We start from the raw sequence: 23,967 nt of genomic DNA, 5'->3' as shown, positions 1-23,967 counted from the left end.
CCTCACAGCAAGAGGTTCTTTGGTTTGTTTCTTGGCTGGGGTGCCTTCTCTGTGGAGTCTGCATGTCCTTCCTGTGTTTGAGTTTCCTCTCGATGTTTTGTTTTCCTTCCACATTACAAACACATACAGCAGGTTGATTGGACACTCTAAATTAGCCCTAGGTGTCTGTCTTTGTATCTGTGTGTGTGTCTGTCTGTCTGTCTGCGGGTACACCCTCTGGTGTCAAGCCCAGAGGGTTAGGTGCCAGGCTAGCAACCCGACCTTGTAAAACTATACCATGACAACTACTGAAACGAGTGGCTGGAGAGCGCTCGCTGCCTGATGTGCTCTATGACATGATGTACGATACATATACAGATATGTACATTTTATATATATATATATATATATATATATATATATATATATATATATATGGGTCTACTGCTTAACATCGAAAATACACTTCTCCGAAATTAAGCAGTAGACCCTACACTTCAGCGAAAGTCCACTTAAATGAAAGTGCACTTTCGCTGAAGTCTACTACCCAAAAGAAAACACTAAAACATGTTTTTGCATGGGGGCTAGCTCCCCTGCACCCCCCATGTGGGGGGGCTATGCCCCCCACACCCCCCTACTTAAATATACCAACTCCGCAATTACATTACAGCAGGGAAAAGGGAATATTCCCATTCCGTGCTATAGTGTGCCTGCCGAAGTCAATGTTCGAAGTTTCACTACTTCGAACAAGTGGACTCGGTGAAGTGGAGTTCGAGCTAGTGAAACTTCGAGCAAATTGACGAATCCCATATATATATATATATATATATATATATATATATATATATATATATATATATATATATATATATATATATGTGTGTGTATATATATATATATATATATATATATATATATATATATATATATATATGTATATATATATATATATATATATGTGTGTGTGTGTGTGTATATATATATATATATATATATATATATATATATATATATATATATATATATATTTATGTATGTGTGTATATATATATATATATATATATATATATATATATATATATATATACACACTCACACGTATACATATACGTACATGTGTGTGTTTGTATATATATATATATATATATATGTGTGTGTGTTTATTTATTTATATATATGTGTGTGTGTAGATATATATATATATATATATATATATATATATATATATATATATGTGTGTGTGTGTATATATATATATATATATATATATATATATATATATATGTATATATAGGTTCATAGGAGGATACTAGGCTTTTATCCCGGAGAAGCCTAGCTAAGAATTGCACCCATGTTTCCTCAAAGTCAGCCCCTGTTTCCCCTGTCCAGCAGGGGCACAGGTGGGATCCCAGGGGTGCATTTTCTGTTTCCCATCCAGTTGTTTAGATTAATCTTAGAGGGCTAGAGAGGTACTCTGCTTGACACAGGGAGTCTTTTCCATAGATGGGTGTCTTTGGGACACAAATCTAGCCTGCCAACAAGTTCTATTAATGTCCTAGACCAGGTTGAGGCCTTGTGTGCGAGTTACTAGAGTGGAGTTTGACTTGCGAATATGCAGCAACTCCATCAATGCGGAGTCTGAGATGGCCTTGTATGCCAGGCACAGGTCACCTCTGAGCAGTCTGTATGAGACTGAGTAGAGGGACAGGGCTTTTAGCCTATCTGTATAGGATAGGTGTTTGAGGCCCTGGAATTTCCTGGTCAGGAACCTCTGTGATCTCTCCAGCTACTGAATGTGCTTGGCACGGTATGTGCCGAAGGGGACATTGTACTTGATAATGGGTCTGATAGGGGAGGAGTAAAAGGATGTTATGACCTCTTTGTTCCTGGATGAAATACCATTATTTAGGAGGTGGATCATGTAGAAAGTCTTCAGTACAATGGAGGCAACGTGGTGGTCAAAAACCAGGTTATCTACCTGGGTGTCCAAGACCCTCTGTACTGATTGTGTGCTTTGTATGTTGTTGTTAATGTTATAGTTAGTGGGGATGCCATTTTCCCCAAAGGGGATAATGATGCATTTCTTGGCATTCACTTTGACGCCATGCTTCTGCCACCAGTCATTAGTTTGGGGAAGAATCTTCTGGAGGATGTTCACATCACCAGGGGAATTTGACAGCACCCAGCTTGCAGTCATCTGCAAACTTGGTCCGCCACAGACCACTAGTCTTGAGTTGCACCTCCGAAAAGTATATCCCAAATAGTAGATGCCCCAAGAGCAATTCTTTGGGTACACCTTTCCTTATGGGTCTACTACTAGAGGTGGCTTCCCCTATTTTGACTGAGTGGGTTCTATTAGTGAGCCATGTAGCTTACCCATCTGGTAACATACGAGTTGATTCCTAGCGGGGAGGGAGCAACTATTATGCCTGAGTGGGGAATAGTGTTGAAGGCTTTGGCTAGGTCAGGATAGAATGTGTGCACCGCCTGCCCCTTGTCTATGTCTTAGGTAACTGTTTTGAACAAGTCGACCATATTTAACAGGCATGATCTCCCTTTGACAAAACCAAACTGTGTGAGGTCAAGCTTTTGGAGGTTGCCAATGTCCTTTTTTATAAGATCCATGATAATGCATTCCATGGCCTTGCAGAGTAGGCTGATGATCCAATAGTTGCCTGGGTCAGTGGACAACCACTGATGTGCCATCTTTTCTGTCTGTTTGTGGTTGTGTTTTCCTCTTAGTCATACTTACCCGCTGGGATGGACGTGCCAGTTCTCCCATTCCAGTGCTGTCACGTGTTCAAACCGCTAGTCTTGCATTTTGCTCAGTTATTTGTTTCACATTTCTGTAGTATGTTCGAGGATTAACAAGTGTAAAAGATTATCTCTGGTTATATTGTTATATTTATATATTGTGCTTCATGTTATTGTTACATGTGATCTCATTTACATATGCTGTATTAATTAGCTTGATGTTATCTTTAACAGAAATGTGAGTCGAATGAGATCTATTCCAGAACTGGCTTACCACGGGCTCAAGATGCTTTGTCTGCCAATGCATGGAGAAGGTGATCAGGTATGAATTTTAGTGTTCCACAAGCTTTGACCTGTTAAATGTAAGGAGCTTAAGGGAATCACCAAACTCTGGATCCCACACGGTCTGATTTTGTGAAGGGTAGATCATCCCTGCTCAACTTGATCGACTTCTTTGAGTCGGTCACCAGAGCTGTGGATGAAGGCAAGGTGGTTCATACAGCCTACCTTGATCTGGCCAAGGCTTTTGATACCATTCCCCACTCATTAATCATAGAAAGTCTCACTAAGCTAGGCATCGACCCCTATATCACTAGGTGGGTTGCAAACTGGCTCACAGATAGAACCCACAGTGTGAAAGTAGCTGACTCTGAGTCAGACTACCGACCAGTCACGAGTGAAGTCCACAGGGTTCGGTCCTGGGTCCTCTCCTGTTGGCTGTCTACTTCTCTGAAGTCCAGGCCAACACAAAGGGACTCTGGCTGACAAAGTTCGCAGACGACTGCAAGTTGGGAGGTATTAACTTCCCAAGTGATGTGGACATCCTACAGAAAGGCCTCACTGAGACAAACGACTGGTGTCAGAACCATGGCCTTAAGCTCAATGCCTAAAAATGTGTCTTCATCCCCTTCCGGAAAAACCTGGTTCCCTTGAATTACCAGATTGATGGTAGTCCACTGAACACAGAAGGCGTTCTAAGAGATCTGGGAGCAGAAGTTAACAGCAACCTCTCTCTTGACCACCACATTGCCACTGTGGTCAGAAAGTCCTATGTGGCACATCTCATTACTAAGGGTTTTGCATCCAGGAAGAAAGAAGTCATTGTCTCCCTGTACTCTTCCCTCATTAGGCCAATTGAGTACAATGCTCCATTTGGCATGTATCTCACTAGACACCTGGAACAATAGGAAAGGCCGCAAAAATACCTCAAAAATAGGATCCTGGGCCTTAAACACTTGCCCTATATGGACAGACTCAAAAAAACTCCATCTATTCTTTGTCTCATATTGCCTACTTGGAGACTATCTCTGCTTGACTTACAAAGCCATGTCTGACCCAGCTCTGTTTGAAATGCTACATCTAAAGCAATCCAAATCCCTCTGCACCACACTCTCCAGAGAACTCAACCTCATTACCACAATCAACAGAACATGCTGGAGGGACAGGTTCATAACCCAGAGACTGTCCATGCTGTGGAATAGACTTCCCATATATGTCAAGCAGAGCACTTCACTGGCCCTCAAGAGAAATCTTGGTGAGTGGATGGGAAATAGAAAATTCACATCGGAGATCACTACAGTGGCTCGACAGAGGCACCAGGAACTAAGGTTGGATGGCACAAGGCCAGGGTAATCCTATGGGCTAGGCTTATAAAGGCTCCAGGGCCATTAGCCTAATACACACCTATGAAACTATGAAAATGTTTTGATACAGTTTTCATTCTGGGTTCCTAGCTCGGTTAATTTCCTTGCTAGTAAATTAAGAGTTTTACTAGCTGCCTACGACCACTGCCTTATTGCTATCATTTCCATCTCGTCGACAGTTGTCTTTCTACTGTTTTCAACATCCTAGAAAAATCTCCAGTGCACTTTCATTAGTGACATACATTGAACTTAAACTTATGCTTTCTTATCGACTATTGTCAAGAATTTCATGTGATCTATGACAAATTTCAATTGACCTACTGTAGTGTATTGCACTGAGCAACTGTGTCTGAGTCATATCTGAAAAAAGGTCTTTGGATTAGTCCACCTACCCATTTAACAAAATTTAAACAAACAAAAACTCTTGTAGCTAATTTTGAGCTTCGTATAGTTTTATTTGCACTGCACATCTTAGAAATGGTGCATCATTTTTTTTATTTCATGGGCATTTATTGATTTGGTTGAATTTATTGGTACTTGTGTCTTATTTTGTTTCAACAGAAATGCTTGTGGAGTTTGGATAAGAAGCTTGAGGTTCATGGTGTGCGCTGGTGCATTATGCAGTATCTGAGATGCTCTTTCCTTAAGGAGGTGATAAGCGGACAGATGCTTTTTGAACATTCTTTACGTGCTTTGGTTGACAACCCTCCGATAAAAGATGCAAGCTCTCGTACGTTTGAAGGATCTTTTATAAGAATCTACTTTCCACCTGCTTGTTTCTGTAGGTTTGGCACCAAAAGAGGAAGATGTCTTTTTATTCCCGAAGGAAAGCTATGAAATGTCATACAGTCTTGTCTCCTGTTCTTTAGGTCCCCTACGGAAGACCCCACCATCTGTTCCATCTTTATCAGAATTGATTTATAATTGTACAAGGGGGGGCCTCCTTTTTAACTTTGCCTTGTCTGCTGTGTCTTAAAACACTGTTGCCACATCTTTAAGCCCAGTAGTTCATCTTTCAGAAAGAGGTCTACTGGAAAGCCATTCTTTCTCAACAGGTATTTGGATAAATACAAACTTTTATTGTTCGTAGGGGCTGCATCGACTCCTGTTTTGGAAGATGCATGGGATGGTTTACACTTGAGTATTTGTTCCAGAAGGTTGGGTTCAGTTCATTCAGAATCTCTACAACTTCAACCAGAACATCTTTTACATTTGGTTTTGGATGGTCAGCTTCTGGAGCTGATATATTTATTTCTTTAAGGTTCATGGATGGTACTTCTGGACATCAGGGATGCATTTTGGTGATAAATTTTCATGGTCTTGGCAGTAGTTTTATCTTATTTGCTCTGGGTGGACTGTCTGCACCAAGTGTTGCCATTTACGCTTCTTTCGGCACCCACATTCTTTAGCAAGATTATGGTCTGGTGGCTGAAACCTTGCAGGAGAAGGAGCACCAAGTATTTTCTTAACTGGATAGTTGCTTGATAATGAAAATTTTCTTGCCATTGATTATTCTGTGGCTGAGGTCCCTGGTTGCTTTAAATACTCTCTGACATCTGCTGAAAGGCTTGCTTGAGCTTAACACGCTTAAATGCCTTTTATTCCTAACATTTATCGGTTCCAGGAGGTTGTGATCTTGGCCGACTGGGTGAGATGGAACACTAGACTCTAGCTTTGTCATTGTTGTGCCTTCTGAGTTTAATGATTGTTGCATTCTACATGGTGCTATTTGCATGCCTGAGGATGCAGATTTTGCAATGTGTTGAAAGGTGTCTCCGGCTTCAGACATATGCATTACTTAACAGAGCCACTTCTGGTGTCAGACCCTTCTTGATGACATACCTCTCAACCTGAAATCATAAATAATCTGGACAAAGGCGCATGGAAAATAGGTAAAATCTCTATGCTGAGTAACATAAAATTTACATACATAATTATGTAACCCCACCCACTCTGGTGGAATTGTGGGATACCAACTTTTAAACGCAAATGAAGAACAGACAAAATATTATAGACAAAAAACAGAACAGTAGTGTTTTATTTAAATTAATATTTGAAGTTGTGCAAGCTGGAAAACTAAAATACAAATTTCTTGTTTATTTTATTTTATTTATTTTACATTTTTGACTGGTAGTGTCTGGCTGAGCTATTGCCCTTTTCTCCCCGGGCCTCTGCTGAAAAAGCTCCAAAGATATACAATGCAATAAAAATAGCAATACAGATACATTTCAATAAAAATAGCAATAGCTAATTTTGGTAAAGTATGTAAGCTATATACATGTATATTGTTGACATAAAACAATACTATAAACAAAAAGGAAGTTAGTCGATGTTTTGATTTAAAAAGAGAGTTGTGTAAATGTAAGGTTTTGTATGCAGTGTTGCACAAACTTTAAAGGTTATGTAAGAAGTGTCAGGGACTAGATTATGTAAATTTTATAAAATAAAATTAACTGGTTCAGCCTGTTACAGCCAGAAAATAAATGAGCTGGATTTAAAAGAGGAAATCAGCTGATAGGTAGATTTACAGACTGAGTGCTTTTTGGCAAATGCAATCATTTCTTTTAAAGCAGAGAAGTGTAGCACTTAATGGAATGCAAATAACTGTAATATGGATTTAGCCAACACTAGGAATACATTCAATACAATTTCTACAAAGATCTTCATTGTGAAGCAATAATGTGAAGTTGTTCAATCTCGCCATTCATTCTTTACTGATGGGTTCGGAGCAGATCCATCGGCTCCGGTATGGCCGTTTGCAAAGCTCAAGGTTTACCAATAGCTTGAGGCCAAGCCCCTTATCCCATGATGCACTGAAAATAACCCCAGAGCTAGTTTGCCGTGGCATCTGATTAGAGGCTCCAATGCTTGCTCGGGCCAGTATTTTCTTCACAACATATTTTCTGCAAGTTATTTCTTAAAAATTTCTATTGTTCTTTCTAATAGTTGTTAGTATAGTTTTGTATAGCTTCTTAAAATCTCCCCTTTACCGTGTGTTATTAGTGTAGTTTTAATTGGCCTCTTGTGTTTTTTTTGCCTAGTTCAGATTTTTCTCCATATTATGTATTTAGCTTAGCGTTGGCCTTTTATTTTTGGGCCATAAATTAATACTCTGTCTCTTTACAGTTTAGAGCTTAGTTCTGTTTAGTTTGGTGTGTCCTTTTTCTAGGCTTATCTGTGTGGTGTGCCTTTAGAGCCTAGGTGTGTTTTTTTCAATAGTAAATATATATGGAGTGCCTTTTTCTTAGGCTGCTTGTGTGTGTTCTTTGTTTAAGCCTAAGGTATTTTGATTACTGGATGTTGGCTGATGACAAAAACACCCAAAGTTTGGGTTTAAAATGTGTCCAGACTGTGGGCAGAAAATGTCTGTGACTGATGGCCATGTAACTTATGTTTACTGCTTAGGAGCTGTCCATTTACAGGAGTCTTGCATTATTTGTCACTCTTTTTCCTCTAGGGTGTTACTGGAGAGGAGAATGAAATTAGTTGACAGAGGCTTGTTAAGGCATCCGTTTCATGAAGCGTTGAGTGACCCAGATGTGGCCAGTAAGTCCTCCAAATCCTCGGTGGACTCTAAGGACTAAACAGTCAAAAAAAATCCAAAAAGTTGGAAGACCTGTGACATCGGCTCCACAGACCTCGGAGCCGACTCTCTCTTCTTTTTGGAGCCGGCCCACAGCTCTGGAGCCGGTATCCATTAGGCCTCTATCTCCACTACTTCAGTTGGCACCGTCGGTGCATTCTTCTAGTTCTTCTGTCAGCCTGTCTGATTTGGATGTGGATCGTTTGGTGCAGAAGCTTTTATGGGCACCAGGCCTTGCTAAATTGTCTGCTCCGACCCTAGCTTTGGAGCCGAATACCATTAACCCTGACTTGACTGCTCCTCCTCCGAGCCGTACCGGACCTTCTGAGCCACAGGGAGCCAACCTGTTGATTGTGCAGCCTTTGGAGGCAAGATCTGCTCCACTGTCCTCGGTTCCGTCTACTTTGATGTCCTCGGCGCCGACTGGGGACTCTAGGAGCTGACATTCTCCAGTCAAGTCCGGGGAGGATAGTAGCACCGACTTGTTGGTGCCGACTCTTCTTCTTGGGGCTTTGGCTCAGATGAGCTCAGTTCCTGCCTCACGGCCTTGGTGTGGGAGGGGTTGGCGGTTCCTACGGGTCTGTTGACTCCTTATCAGAGCCGTGGTGATTTCGAAGCCATGAGGAGAGCCTTGTCCCCCAAAGACATCCTGAATTCCAGGTCTTGCTTCCTCATCCCCCAAAGTACCTGTGTCTGCTTCTGCTTCCATCGTTCAGGTTAGCCATGGAGACCCAGAGCCTCAGGTAGCCCCACAGGGTGCCCCCTGCTCTTTCGAGACCTCCCCAGTGGCTCCCACTGAGGAGGTCCCCAGGAAGAGATTGTGCAAGAGGAGACACTTGGACTCCCCACATAAGTCTTTAACATCTGATACGGACTTGGATGAGGCAGAAGGGCTCCCACAGTCCACCTCTAAGAATATCTCCTTTGCGGAGATACTAGAGATCCTTAAGCAGAGGGGTGATTGGCAGTCCAAAAGCCCTACTGAGGACGAGTCGGTTCTCTTGAAGGCTTTCAGGTGTCAACCCTCCACCTCTTGGGTGTCTCCGCCCTTCGATGAGCTCATGCAGCTGGTCTCTCGGAGGGTGTGGGAGTCACAGGAGTCCATGGAGCCTGTTCCTCGGAGGCCTGATAAGTTTATTTCCGCTCCAACAGATAAAACCTTTTCGCCCAAAGGTGTCCCTGCTGATGCCATGGTGGTGGTGGCAGCCACCAAAAAGGAAATGTCTGGGACTTCATCGTCCATTCATCCTCCTAATATAGAGAGTCTGGGATCATGGATAGATATGGGAAACGCATGTTTAGTTCAGCAACTTTTGCTCTCTGTTCACTGAACTGTTTGACCCATTTCCCTAGGTTACAGAGATCTCCGTAAGGAGTTGGGAGATGCTCTTCAGGGTACTGCAGCTGCAGGGGCCTCTGACAAAGCTGCCGCCCAGCTTGCTACCCTAAATTCTGTCGTGAACTCATCCATGCTTCTCATATCATATGCAGCTGATGGAGCGAGTAGGGCAGTGGGTACAGGAATTGTTCTCAGAAGACATTCCTGGATGTGCTTGTGTTTCTTCGCGGAGTTTGATGGCTCATCCCTTTTTGGGCCAAAAGTGAAGGAAACTTTGACCAGGTGTGAATAGGAAGGAAAGACTCTGTCTACCGTCTTAATCCATTTTTCCACATCTACTCAGCCTTACCTCAAAGGCCAAAGGGGAGGGAAGATGTGGTTCCCGAAAGCCCGAGGAGCCTTTCAGGACACGTGGTGAACCCCCCTCTAGGGGCAGAGGAGGCGTTAATAATGGAAGACACCAACCTCGCGGCAGAGGGGGTCTGAAACATCAGGGTGACGGAGATCACTTCTCTGGTCAGCCCTACCAGCGCTCCTGAAAGATGCCTGACTATTTTGCTCTGGAGGCAGTCGTGGGTTGTTTATCTTTCTATCCAGATGCCTGGCGAGATATAACAACAGCTGGGTACAAAGTATCATTTCCAGAGGGTATTTCATACCTTTTTGCACCCCCTCCGCCCACAAGGAGAATCCCGGACGTTCCACCCAGTTACAGGGAACATGCAACTGTAGAGGTCCACAAGTTGCTAGAAAAAGTCATCCAGCCAGTCCCAGCAGACCAAACAGGACTCGGAACTTACTTAAGGTTCTTTTTGGCTCCAGAGAAAACAGGGGACTGGAGACCCATTTTGGACCTCCGCAGACTCGACCAATTTGTGAAGAAAGAGAAGATGTTCTTCGTCTTCCATTGCTGCAGTCCTGACTATAGGGTATAGTCCGCGTCCAGTCGGCCCGAATACCAGAGTATAAGGCCGTCAGGGTACTAATGATGACCTAATCGCATGACCCACGCCATATCCTCAGTCTTTTGCCGCGTGCAGGTTGGCGTACTGAAATATTTCGAAACCGGAGTTTCAGACCGAAACAGAGTTGGAACATTTTGGTTTTTCTTGCCTCAGTATTTTACCGGATGTCAGAAAAAGTGAATAACTGTATTTCTTGTGGGAAACAGATACCTCATAGGGATTATCATACCTTGTGTATACCTTGTTTACTCAGTGGAGCCGAGGGTTTTGCCAGGGTTTCCCATGGAGTCCCAGGCAGAAACTATACTCTTACAGGATGTGCCTTCTCAAGAGGTAGGCCAGGCTGAGGGGGCTTCTCAGGTGACTGTTCTTCCCTCTCTTCCCAAGGTAGTTAGAGCTTTTCCTTCTGTTGCCAAAGCTTCTTTAAGAGGTAGGCCTAGTTCAGCTTCAGTGGGGGCTTCTCCTAGCATTTCGGGTTCTGTACCTAAGAAACATATGCTTAAAATGGCAGAAGATTTGATTACTTTGATTAAGAGGCCTAGGGTGGAACCGAATTTGATAGTTTTGAACAGTGTTCTGGAAGATATGCAGGAGTATCCCACTTATTCTGATTCTGATGTGGATGATTCCACTCCTACAGCTTCTCATTTTCAGAGACCTTGCATTCCATGTGGGAGCACTTTAAATGGGAAGGCCAGGATTACTCTGACTCCAGGAAAAGGCTTAGGGAGTTCTTGTTTTACCCCAGCATAGGCCTTAGCTATTCCTCCTGTGTTGAATGTGGTGGAAGATGTTTTGCAGAGGCTTCCCTGAACCCTGATTCTTTGCCTCCTGCTCCTGTTAAGCCTGATAGGTATTATAGGGTGCCCGAAGCTCATAAATACTTGTTTAGGAGTCCTAGCCCAGAAACTATTTCCCAAGGGCCTAAGGGTGTAAAGGCTTCTGTGGTTAAAAATCCTGTCCCACTGATAAAGAGGCAAGGGCTTTGGATAGGTGGGGAAAGAAAATGTATACTTCTTCCACTCTAGCCATGAGAGCTTTGAATTGTCAGTTTCACATGCTAAAATATCAGAATTATCTCCTTTCACAATTGAAATCTAAGGTGGATGCTTTGGAAGGTATTGAGTGTAAAGAGTTGCTGGATTTGGTTCATGTGTCTGAACAAGTGGGTAAGCATTCTTTGCAATGTGGTTTTGATGCTGTACAGGCCTCCTCGAGGGTGGCTGCTACCAGTTCTGTTCTTCGCAGGCATGCCTGGTTGAAGGATCAGAATTTAGCTGAGCATGTTAAGACAAGGATTTGGATGCTCCTTTACAGTCTGATGTGTTGTTTGGATCACCTGTGGAAGCAGTTTTAAAGAAAATGGAGGACAAAGCTAAGTCTATGCAAACTGTTAAAGATTTTTGCAGGTGCATGCGAAGCCACCGGGTTTAGTAGAAATTGGCCTGCTAAGGGGTGGACATATCCTGCTTATGATTCTCAGTCTAGGGGTAGGTCTAGACGTGGTAGGGGCAGGGCTCAGGGTTCTTTTAGGCCTAGAACAGGAGTTCACCTGCTCAGACTTCTGGTGAGGGCAGGGGTCAGTCCTTTCGTAAACAGACCCAATGACCTGTCTTTTCAGCTGCCAGCAGATTCACGTTTGGCAGCTCCTTTAGGAGGAAGACTGTCTCTTTTCAAAGAAAATTGGGACTTAATTACTCAAGACAAATGGGTGTTGGATATCATTCACCACGGTTACAGATTTTATTTCCATACAATGCCCCTTTCAAAGGCATGCCAGACGTTCCTCCTCCACAAAGAAAAGAGGCTCACAAGCAAGTTTCTCAGTTACTGCACATAGGGGCCATTCAGCCAGTCCCTGTATCAGAAAGGGGCCTAGGATTTTATTCCCGCCTGTTCCTTGTACCAAAGAAGGGAAACACGTGGAGACCAATTTTGGATTTATCTATCCTCAACACTTATCTGGACATTCCCAAGTTCAAGATGTTGAGCTTTTACCTCTGCTGGGCAAAAATCACTGGATGGTAACTTTAGATCTCAAAGAAGCTTACCTTCATGTGCCTATAAGGCTAAGTTGCAGGAAGTATCTGCGTTTCGAAGCTGGAAATTCTCATTATCAGTTCTCTGCATTGCCCTTTGGCTTATCTAGTATTCACAAAGGTTCTGGCTCCAGTGATAGCTTATTTCAGGCTTCAAGGAATTCAAATCTATCCTTACTTGGACGACTGCCTGATTCTGGCTCAAGTTCTTCTACAGCACCTGGAATATGTTATCGCAGTGCTAAGATGCCTAGGGTATTCTGTGATAAAGTCCAGTCTAGTACCCTCTCAAGACATGTGCTTTCTGGGTGTGAGACTGAATACAGCAGATGGCCTTTTTAACCCCGACAAACAAAGGAGTCTGTCATTTTACTTCCATCAACTATCTCATCAGTCCGTGCTGACTGCAAGGACAGTCCTTCAAGCATTAGGGTTCATGGCATCTTGTATTCTGGTGCTTCCCAATGCCAAACTGCATATGAGGAAGTTACAATGGTATCTCAAAATGTATGGACACAGCACTGCCAGGATTTGGACACTGTCATTCAAATAATACCTTGCCTTCAAAAGAATTCTTGTGGTGGGCTCAGGAATGTCACCTAAACAAGGGACTCTGTGACCTGTGACCGCCAGAGGCAAGTCAGATCTTAACGACAGATGCCTCGGACATTGCTTGGGAGCTCATCTAAATGGAAAGTGGATACAAGACAAGTGGCCTGCCAGACTACAGCATCTACATATCAACATGGAGGAGATGTTAGCAGTCCAGTTTGCATTAATGGCTTTCAAGGAGTTACTTCTTCCAGGGCAGGTGTTGATTCTAACAGACAACACAACTGTCATGTGGTACATCAACAAACAAGGGGGAACACATTCTTATCCTCTATGCAGGCAAGCAATGATTTTATGGGAGACTGCGCTAAGCCTGCAACTAACTCTTCAGGCAAGGTTTCTGCCAGGAGCACAGAACTCCTTAGCAGATGTGTTAAGCAGACAAATCATGGATCCCCACGAGTGAAACTGGATCTTCATGTATTTCAGAAACTGACAGTGTCATGGGGAACTCCAGACATAGATCTGTTCGCTTCTCCACTAAACCACCAGCTGCCAAAGTATTGCACAAAGGGGTTTCATCACACAGCTTGGAAAGTGGATGCTCTGTCTTTCAGTTGGAAAAACCTTCATGTGTATGCCTTTCCACCTCTACCTCTTCTTCCAAAGGTACTGTTAAAGGTCAGACAAGACAGGCCAAAGATGATTTTGATAGCTGACTGGCCTCGCCAACACTGGTAGTCTGGTAAAGAAGCCTCCATGGCCTTTACCTCTGATTCCTCATCTGTTATCTCAGAAGGACGGTCATTTGCTCAATGTCAAGCTACACTCTCTTCATCTAACAGCTTGGCATATTCTGTGTTGAAACACAGCAGGTCTCAACTTCCTCAACAAGTTTTAAATGTGATTATGGAAGCTAGAAGACCTAGTACAAGGAAAGTGTATGCAGAAAAATGGAAGAGATTTTTATTTTGGAGTACAGCAAAGCATTTGGAGATTTCTGAGCCTAATTTGAATGTGGTTCTTCAATATCTTACTGAATTATTGGACAAAGGTTTGTCCTTCTCTTCCATAAAGATTCATGCTGCAGCAATTTCAGCTCACTATGATTGTGACCCACCTTTGTTTTCGCATCCTTTGTTCAAGCAGTTTCTTAGAGGGCAAAGAATATAAGACCCCCGAGCTCCTACTCCTGCTTGGGATCTCAATTTTGTGTTGGAAAAACTTACTCTACAACCTTTTGAGCCTGCAGCTACTGCTGAATTGAAATACTTGTCATGGAAGACTGCTTTTCTGTTGGCCATTACTTCTGCAAGAAGGGTGTCTGAGTTGCAGGCCCTTATGGCAGTAGAGCCCTTTTGATTTTCCATAAGGATAGGGTATCATTACGCACTAATCCTTCTTTTATGCCTAAGGTGGTTTCTAGTGTGGCTTTAAACCAAACTATTCATTTGCCTACTTTTGCAGATCCTCAAAATAAAGGGGAAAAGATTTTGCACACTTTAGATGTACACAGGCAATTGCTATTATTTAAGCAGGACTAAGGATTTTAGGCAGTCTCAGCAGTTGTTTGTTTCTTTTGCTTTGAGTTCTCAGGGCAAGCCTGTGTCAAAACAAACTATTTCTAGGTGGATTGGTTTCTGCATTGCATTTTGTTATTCCCATCATGGCAAGGAGATTCCAGCTGGGATTAGGCCTCATTCCACCAGGGCTACTGCCACTTCAACAGCATTTCTAAGGGGTGGCAACTAAGGATATTTTGGAAGCAGCTACTTGGAGTTCAGTGCATACTTTCTCTAAGCATTATCACCTTCCTATCTACTCTAAGTCTAGGGCTGGTTTTGCCACAGCTGTTTTGCAAGGCATGTTGTCAGCTCCTACTTCTTTGTAAATTGCCAGCCTCCCTTACCTCTGCTTTGGGATTCTACCCAACCTAGTCAGGACTGCAGCAATGGAAGACGAAGAACATAGTACAGTTTTGTACCTACCATAAATGTAGATGTTCGAGGATTCCATTGCTGCAGTCCAATTTACCCTCCCTCCTTCCCCTCTATTTAGGGGTGGTTGTGTAGGTGAGTTTACATGTTTATATTTTTGTATATATTGTTGTATATATATTGTACATGTTTTTGGTGCAGGTTTTTGGGACTTGTCTTTTTAGGGTCTTCTGACATCTGGGGCAAGAAAAGACTGAGGATATGACGTCGGTCATGCGCATTAGTACCCTGACGCACTGGCGTCAGTCTCCACGCGCCTGACCGACGCCAGCCTTATACTCTGGTATTAGGCCGGGCGACTGGACGCGGACTATACCCTATAGTCAGGACTGCAGCAATGGAATCCTCGAACATCTACATTTATGGTAGGTACAAAACTGTACTTTCCTGATGGTCATGCTGCAGTCTATACTTCAGTTTTTAGGGAAAGACAATTGGATGTGCTCGATAGATCTCAAGGATGTGTACTACCACATAAAAATGGCCAGGCCATCTAGAGATCACCTGCGTTTCTGGCTGGGAGCCAATCATTATCAATTTCGAGCCCTGCCCTTTGGTCTCACTACAGCCCCCAGAATGTTCACCAAATGCTTGTCAGTGGTCACTGCTCACCTGAGGCATCTAGGATTCCATGTGTTTCCGTACCTAGACGGATTGGCTCCTTACCGCCACCACCAGGCATCAACTGATTCAGGCAAGGGAATACACTTTGACACTCTGCAATCACTTAGGCATTACAGTCAACTTAGAAAAGTCTGCCTTGTCGCCATCGCAGCATATCGTCTTTATAGGGGCAGAGTTAGACACTTCAAACACCACTTTAAGACTTCCAATCGAGAGAGTCTTTCTTCTTCGCCAGCATGTCAGCACATTGGTATCGAAAGACAGAGCACCAGTCGCAGAAGTTCTAAAAGTATTGGGTTTGATGGCTGCGGCGATCCTGGCCATATCATTAGCAAGGATGCATATGCGGATTCTTCAATGGCTGTTGTTCACTCAATGGTCTTATCAGGAACTTCCAATGTATCACATGATTTTAATTACGAACTCTTGCAAGAGAGATCTCCAGTGGTGGTTGACGTCTTTTCATGTAATCATAGGACGCCCATTTGTACTACCTCCTCCAATAGCCACTGTGACCACGGACGCTTCCCTGATAGGGTGGGGGGGTGCATTTTCTGGGAAAGACTGCCCAAGGCACATGGGACGGAGCAAGAGTCATATTTGCATATCAGTGTTCTGGAGATGAGAGCAGTACTTCCAGGACACTCTTCCTCTAGGGATGATACCAATTCGGACATTATGTCAGTAGTCTGGTACTTGAACAAGCAAAGGGGAACCAAGTCTTACCCCCTTTGCCGAGAAGCCCTCAGAGTTTGGCAGTGGGCTGTTTCCTCCCAGATCTTTCTGTTGACAATGCACATCCCGGGGAGAATCAACGTGAGCAGACAAACTGAGCAGGGCAATCTTGTTGCCGCACGAGTGGTCCCTCAAGAAAGAGATTGCGGACAGGATTTTCCGCAAATGGGGCTAGCCTTGCTGCGACCTTTTTGCCAGCCACATCAACACGAAATGCAGAAGCTACTTTGCCCCAATTCCTTCTCTGGTAGAAGCCTCAAGAGAGACGCACTCTTACACGATTGGCACCCTGGTCTCCTCTATGCATTTCTACCCATCCCATTGATACCCAGATTTCTACAGAAAGCAAAATCTCTGGGAAGGACCATCATTCTTATAGACCCTCCTTGGCCTCGGCAAATTTGGTTCCCATTTCTTCATCATCTTCTCTTGGAGGATCCATGGATTCTGGACCCAGTTCCGGAACTTCTGATACGTCCGTCGGGGGACCTCCAGCCTTCCTTGCAGTCACTGAAGCTGATAGCTTGGCTGCTCCAATTTCCCTCATAGCCAGACTTCATAACTTTTCCAATGAGACAAAACAGATCCTTCTGTCTTCCCATAAGCCGTCCACTAGAAGATTATATCTTAGTAAGTGGAAGAGATTTTCCATATGGGCTACTAAGCAGAACATTGATCCTTAAGTCCCCTTGACATCCATACTAGAATTCTTGACTATGATCTTTAATAAAGGAGCGGCAGCCGCAACAGTTTGGGTTCAGTTGCTTGCTATATCTTACTTTCATCTCTGAGCTGACAGATTAAACATAATGTCCCACAAGTTATCCAAGGCCTTTCTCAAAGGAAGATTTCATATGAGGCCTCCAGTGAAAACTCCTTATTCTCCTTGGAATCTAAACTTTATGCTGTCTCTTATAATCCTCCCCCCATTTGAACCAGCATCATCTTGTGATCTCAAATATTTGTCGTGGAAAACCATTTTTCTGGTAGCTATCACTTCTGCCCGCAGAGTCTCAGAACTTCAAGCTTTATCCATCAGCCCTCCTTATTTGATGTTCCATGCTGATAGAGTATCTCTTAGGACAAACCCCTTCTTTTTGCCCAAAGTTTGTTCAGAATCTAATATCAACCAAGTCATTGAGTTACCAGTTTTCTTTCCTAACCATTCCAATAAATTGGAGTATATGCTACACAAACTTGATGTTCACAGACAGCTCAGATTTTATACGGACAGAACAAAAGATATCATGAAATCAGACCAGCTCTTCATGCCATTCTCTGAAGCCAGAAAAGGCAGACCAGTGGCTAAAACAACTCTTTCTAAATGGCTATCTGATTGTATCACCTTTGTTTATTCAGCTGCTAATATGCCTTTACAACACAAGATTAAAGCTCACTCAACCAGAGCAGTTGTGACATCTTCTGCATTCCAAGCCAAATTGAACCCTTGATAACTTTTGTGCTGCAGCCACTTGGTCTAAACCTCATACTTTTATCACTCATTACAAAGTTGATAATGCCTCCAGAGACAGGGCTTCCTTTGGGTCTACGGTTCTGAAGAATGTACTCCCGTGAGCCACCCGAGATTGATGGTACTAGGGATGCTACCCATCAGTAAAGAATGAACGGCGAGATTGAACAACTTCACATTAAGAAGTTATGTACTCACCATAACGTTCCATGTGAGTTGTTCATCTCACCTTTATTCTTGCGTCCCTCTCTCCTTCCCCCTCCTGACTGATAGTTGACTTAGAGGTTGGTCTCATCCTGGTTGCTCAATTCTTCTTCCTCTCCTTGGGAGGATAGCTCAGTTATATGGTTATAGTACACGCAGCAAACAAGATCTGAGCTAATTCTCAGTGCATCATGGGATAAGGGGCTTGGCCTCGAGCTACTGGTAAACCTCGAGCTTTGCAAACGACCGTACCGGAGCCGATGGATCAGCTCCAAACCCATCAGTAAAGAATGAAGGTGGGATGAACAATGCACATAGAACGTTATGGTGAGTACATAACTTCTTATTTTCTATGGAAAATATCTAAGCAATCTATTGCAGAACTATCCATACAAAACATTACCTTTGAAACACTTAGATTTAGGCTCCTGAGCTAAGATTGCCTTTGGCTGTTTTTTAAAACTGATTATTTACAAATAAAGCACCTGTTGCTCTTGAGTAATGAATTTGCCTACATTAAAAAAATGACAAGCTAGTAATATTGCAATAGGGAATGGATGGCAAACTGATAACAGGTCCATAGTTGCTAGTTATCTCCGCCAAAGAGGACATTCTCAGGACTGCAGCATACTCCCCTTTAAAAGTACAACACAGTACAATATCAGCAATCCATATACATACTGTGGGAGTGGAACCCACAGCTTTCTGCATCAAAAGCAAGTACACTACCTGTTGTGGTACTTAACACAAAAAGACTTTGTCATAAGCAGCACTAAACTTCTCTTCCACTGAAGAACTACGCAGCGCAAGAAGTCTGGAAAAAGCCAAAATTTATTTGGTTGGCGGGGGCAAATGCCCAAAACCAGGGACACATTTTAAACATTGCTTGTATAATCTTAGAAGGTTGCTAGAATCAAATATGTTTTGTTACCATGTGTTTCATGAAAGATAGGAAGACTGAAACTTAGATGGCTGTCCTTAGTGAATTCAGTTCTCGCTGGTTTGCCAGAAAACCACAATGAGTTTGAGTAGCTCTAACCACCAGTTATACTTAACTGGGGCATTTTGCACAGACACACCCACTTTCCCTAATAACATCAGATGGAATAACATAGTCACTCTCTTAAGAGAGAACATAAATCAGTGCAGCAAGGGGGTTACATTTATTCTGCTTCTCTCTCATATTGTGCAGGAAATGTATGTATTGATTTACATGTTTTCTGTTGTTTTCACATTGCCCCTGCAAAGCTTAAGGAAGAGGAAGAGGAACTCATCATCCCTTGCTAGAAAGATTAGTTTTGGAACCCGTGCTGCTTTGTAATCCAGAAAAATTATATTGGTCTAAACCAAGAATATCCACCATAGATGGTAAAACAGGCAGCTTACTGCAAGGCCTGATTTGTAATGAAGATTGGTGTGATTGGATTTGTTGGGTGGAATAGCAGAAGTTTAAGGAAGCTTCAGAACCATTCCTCTCAACTCATCTGTACATCTAAGTTGAAGTATTTAAGCTGGGGAAGAATGTTGCTCTTACCAGTCTTACTGGGAGGCTTGCAGTTGATATTGCTTTTTCTCACATATTATGGACTGTGCTCTTCACCATTGCAGTATTCGCTCCCTCCCTCCTTCCTCTCCCTTCTGTTTTACTTTTTTTTTTCCCCCTTCTGTATGCACTTGGTCCTCCTACTTCCTTGTACTGCTTTTCATGGGGCTATTTAGTTCTGAGGTATATGCATCAACTTTATGCCCTATTCCTTGAGCAGGGAGCATACGTGTGATGTATGACATCTATAAAAGCCTGTGGTTTTGATATACTGGTCAGACGTTGTGTTACCCTTAGCAGGGAATCCTGTTAGTAAAGAATACTACAACAGTGAAGAGAAGGGCTTCTACTGTACAATTTTATGCAACTGTACTTTCCTAAGTTATTTGCCGTTCCCTGAAGCAACTCTGTGGAGTGATGCATCACACGGGCAGCTGATCTGTGGTTTGTAGTCAGGAGATGTGCCTGGCTGAAAAGTCAGCCCCTTCCAGAGTATATTAAGGTAGAACTTCTTTATTAAGGAGCTTGGCTTTGTGCCTGCCCACCCACACATTTAGAAAGGGTGCTCAAAAAGTTTGAGGAAGAAGGGAAAAGTGTATAGTCTGTTGAAGACCTTCTTTAATATTCACCACCAGGTATCTTAGAAACTACCATAGTAAAAGCTGTTCCTTTCCTCCTAAGGAAAGGAAAACAACAAGAAGAGAAAAAGAACAAGTTAACAAAAAGTGGCAAACTGACTTAAGAGGTACAGCTGGGGGAGGCTCAGAACCTGGGCCTCATTAGGTAGCAGCTATGATTCATCTGCTCTTCCCCTTAAAAAATGCCACCACAACTCCCCTTGTTTCCCAGGGAAAATAGATGCAAGATTTAATTTTTTGCAGTGAAAAGAAATCACCCAGACAAGTGGGACTTGTAGGTAAGTAGAAGGATCAGGCTACAGCCTACAGTTTCTAAATAAGTAAAATAACGCATATTCTTAAGCATTATACTGGTCCCAAAGTGTGAAAGGCACCTCATGGTTCTACAAGTGGAGCCTCTCCTAGCACTGGGATTAATAGAACTGGTACCAGAACAAGTGAAAGGAGCAAGATTTTATTCATTTTATTTATTGACATTTGTTGTCTGTGAAAGTCCACATGGCCAAACAAAGCCCATTTTCAGTAGAGGCCCAGGGAGAAAAACTCCGGGACGTACAGAACTTGAATAAAATTTCGAGTAAAGTTGCAAGCAATTTCAAACATATCAAGGATATTAAGTAAAAGAAGCATCCAGTTAGTATGAAGAGTAGTTTAAAGTACTATACATATAAAGATTAGGCATATTCGTGGCACAGGGAATAACAACAAGGCATGTACAAGGCAAAAAAAGTCAGTGTTGTACAGTTATGTGATCAAGAAGTACAAGTAAATTCAGGTATTACATTGAGCTAACACGAAACCTTAAGAAGAGAGGAAAGCTTAAGAACATAGAAGCAGAAGAAAAGTGGGATGGGGTGAGATGAGGGGAAGAAGTGGTTAGGAAGTCAGGAGAATCAGGAGTTTTTGAAAGTTTTTTAGGAGTTATCATGGAGATGTAAGTTGGGCAAGAATTAGATAAGAATATATTTAGGATTGATTGGTAGAATTAAGCAATGGCAGGGGAAGCAAATGAGCAGTTATGTGTCCGTTTGGAGAGGAAGTGATTAAACAGTGCAGTGTTGAAGTTACAGGGGCTTTGTTGTATACGAGTAGAAGAGTGCGTAGGTTATTCCATATTCTAGCAATATTCCAGGAATATAAAAACTTGCCTGCAGGTAACTTGGGTTTATGAACTTGAATAAATTGGTGTTCAGATCACAAAGGCCTATTTGGGTTGTGAAGTGTAAGTAGGGTGCTAAGGGCAGGACAGCCTTGAGGTTTATGAATAAGTTTGTGTAGTTGTCAGCTGAAGAAGTAATAGGTAGTGGGGGAATCCAAGCAATTGTAATTTTTTTGAGGGAATCCAAGCAATTATAATTTTTTTGAGGACAATACAGTGATGAGTAGAGTATTGATGGAAGCAAATTTAACAATCTTGTTCTAACAAGTTTCTAATTTTGATTTTAAAGTGGACTGCAGGTTGGTTAGTAAGGGTGCGCCATAGGTTAGAGAGAGAAGTAGGTAAGATAGAGCTAATGCTTGTTTAGTTTGTAGGGAGAGGAATCTATTATGTTTGTAGAGTAACCCAAGAGTTTTGTGTGTTTTACTTACTTTATTTTGGATGTACAGATAGAATTTGAGGTTTTCATCAATTATCACTCCTAGCAATTTGGTATGGGTTACTAGTTAAATTTTGGTAGAGTTAAGAGAGAATAGTTTGAGATCGGTTTTATTGATTGATGTGCTTCTCTTGGGAATGAAGACCATAAGTTTAGTTTTTTTGGCATTTAAAGAAAGGTGACTTTTGTGGAGCCAAATTTTTACAGTGGAAAACGCTGCTTGGGTATTTTGCTGCAAGATATGTCAGGGGCAGAGCAGACTATAGTGGAGTCATCTGCATACTGGACTAGCGAGCCATGTGGGATAGCTTGGTGGAGATTGTTTATAAAAATATTGAACAGAATAGCACCTAAAATTGACCCTTTGGGTACACTTGAAGGGTCGTGGAGATAGGGGGAACTAGAATTCTGCCATTTAACACCATGCTGTCTCTTGGAGAGAGAGCTTTGGAACCATTTGAGTGACTGAGTGGTTAGTCTTGTACTGGAGAGCTGTGTGAGGAGGATAGAGTTGAGAGATGGTGTTGAATGCTTTCGACGGGTCCAAGAAAGGGGCTGATGCATTGTGTCCTGAGTCTCGGGCTTTATTGACTATGGCTAAGAAAGATATTAGTGCAGTGGATGTGCTGTTACCTGGACGGAAACTGTGTTGGGGAGAGGATATTGTTGTTTAGACAGTAGTGTAAGAGTTGTCATTGCACGCATTTTTCAAGGATTTTAGGCATGGGGAAAGTATACTAATGGGTCGGAAGTTAGATATCAGTTGATGGGCCTCCTTTATGAAGTGGTAAGATGATTGCTTTTTCTAAACGTAAGGGATGTACGATTCTTGTATAGATCTGTTAATAAGAATACTAATGGGATAGGCTACTGAGTCAGCAGCAATTTTAAGGAATTTAGCAGGAATACTATCAGCTGAATTAGAACATGGCTTTGATTCAGGAGGAGTTTTTTGATGTGGAGGTAGGGATGGGTAAGAGATTGAATTCTGTCTGATTGATGTGTGCAGATAAGGGGGGAGGTGTTAAGGCTTTGGAGAGGGATGATAGTAGATGGGGTATCGGGGAGGGTCTGAGATATAGAGTGTTGTGAGGGAGGAGGAAAGGAGGGTGCAGAGATGATTTTATTTGGGAGGGGCAAAGAAAAAGTAGCGGTAATGTTAGCAATAGTATCAATAAAGTAGTAGTTAAAGATACTGGCTATATGTTCTGGAGGGCTGTCAGGATATGGGCAGGGATTGGGTTTGGTGCTGGGGTGTAGGAGGTTATTTATTTAAGACCAGAAAAATTTGGGGTTATATTTTCTATTTGTTTGCTGGTTCCAGAGGTATTGCTCTTTGTCTTTAGAGATGAGTTTTTTTAGCTTGGTTTCGGAGCTGTTGATATTGAATGAAGTCAGAAGGTTTGTTAGACTTAAGCCAGAGCTTCCATAAGTTGTCCCTATTAGTCATGATTTCTCTAGTGGTCTTTGTTAACCAGGACACATGATTGTTTTTTATTCTTTTCATTTTGTTAGGAGCTAGACTAGATAAGATTTTTAGAAAGGAATTATTGAAGTAGAGGAGAGTGTGATCCAAGGGAAGAGTTTTAAGGGTATTCCAGTTAAAGCTTTTCAGTATGCTATTAAATGTCTGGAGGTTAAATTTTGATATTGTGGGTTTTAGGGAAAGATGAACAGGTTTGGATAGCGTAGACAGGAAGGTGGTCACTAATGGAGTTGTACATGGTGCCAGAAGTTACGTATTTGGAGGGGGTCTGAAACAAGAATCCAGTCTAAGATGCAACCTTCATTGGTTTTTATTATTGTGCATAGTGGTGGGGATTAATTGGTTGAAAATGATGCAGGTTTATGCTGGTGGCTGGTTGTTTAGAGGAAGTGGAAGTCCAATCAATATTCATGTTGCCTAAGATAATTTTCATTTTTTTATAGTATGGTTAATCCAAGAAAGGATATTTTCAATACTGGTATATTATTTCCAGGGGGGATGTATAGGACAATAATAGAGTTTGTCTGAGCAGCTGATTTCTAGAAAGGAGATCAGAATCTCAGCATTTTGAAAATTAGGAATAGAGTCTGTAAAGAGTGAGATGTTAAGGGTATTGGGGTAGATGATGGCGACACCATCTCCTTTTTTATTATCTCTGTCTGCACCGAGTGCACTAAAGTTAGGTGGTAGAAACTCAGAATTCTGCATAGTGGATTTTAACCAGGTTTCAGTTGCAGCTAGAATATTGGTTTTATTTTGGGAGCACCAAGAATGTAACTTGGCATTTTTATTACAGATACTTTGAAGATTTAGTGTA

General features: G+C 42.4%; 1 protein-coding gene across 1 annotated transcript in view; it reads left to right on the top strand.

Annotated features, from left to right (window-relative positions):
- The window catches only part of NCAPD3 (non-SMC condensin II complex subunit D3), a gene marked incomplete in the record, with an annotated part of 2,635,837 nt that overhangs the window by 630,785 nt on the left and 1,981,085 nt on the right, over positions 1-23,967 (top strand). The window contains 1 exon segment of the mRNA XM_044081165.1: positions 2,968-3,055. Coding sequence (XP_043937100.1) covers positions 2,968-3,055 — 88 coding nt within the window.

This window comes from Protopterus annectens, chromosome 8.part0, assembly GCF_019279795.1.
Source record: "Protopterus annectens isolate FY-2018-M chromosome 8.part0, PAN1.0, whole genome shotgun sequence".
NCBI classification, from domain to species: domain Eukaryota; kingdom Metazoa; phylum Chordata; order Ceratodontiformes; family Protopteridae; genus Protopterus; species Protopterus annectens.
This window is presented reverse-complemented; position numbering and strand designations above follow the sequence as displayed.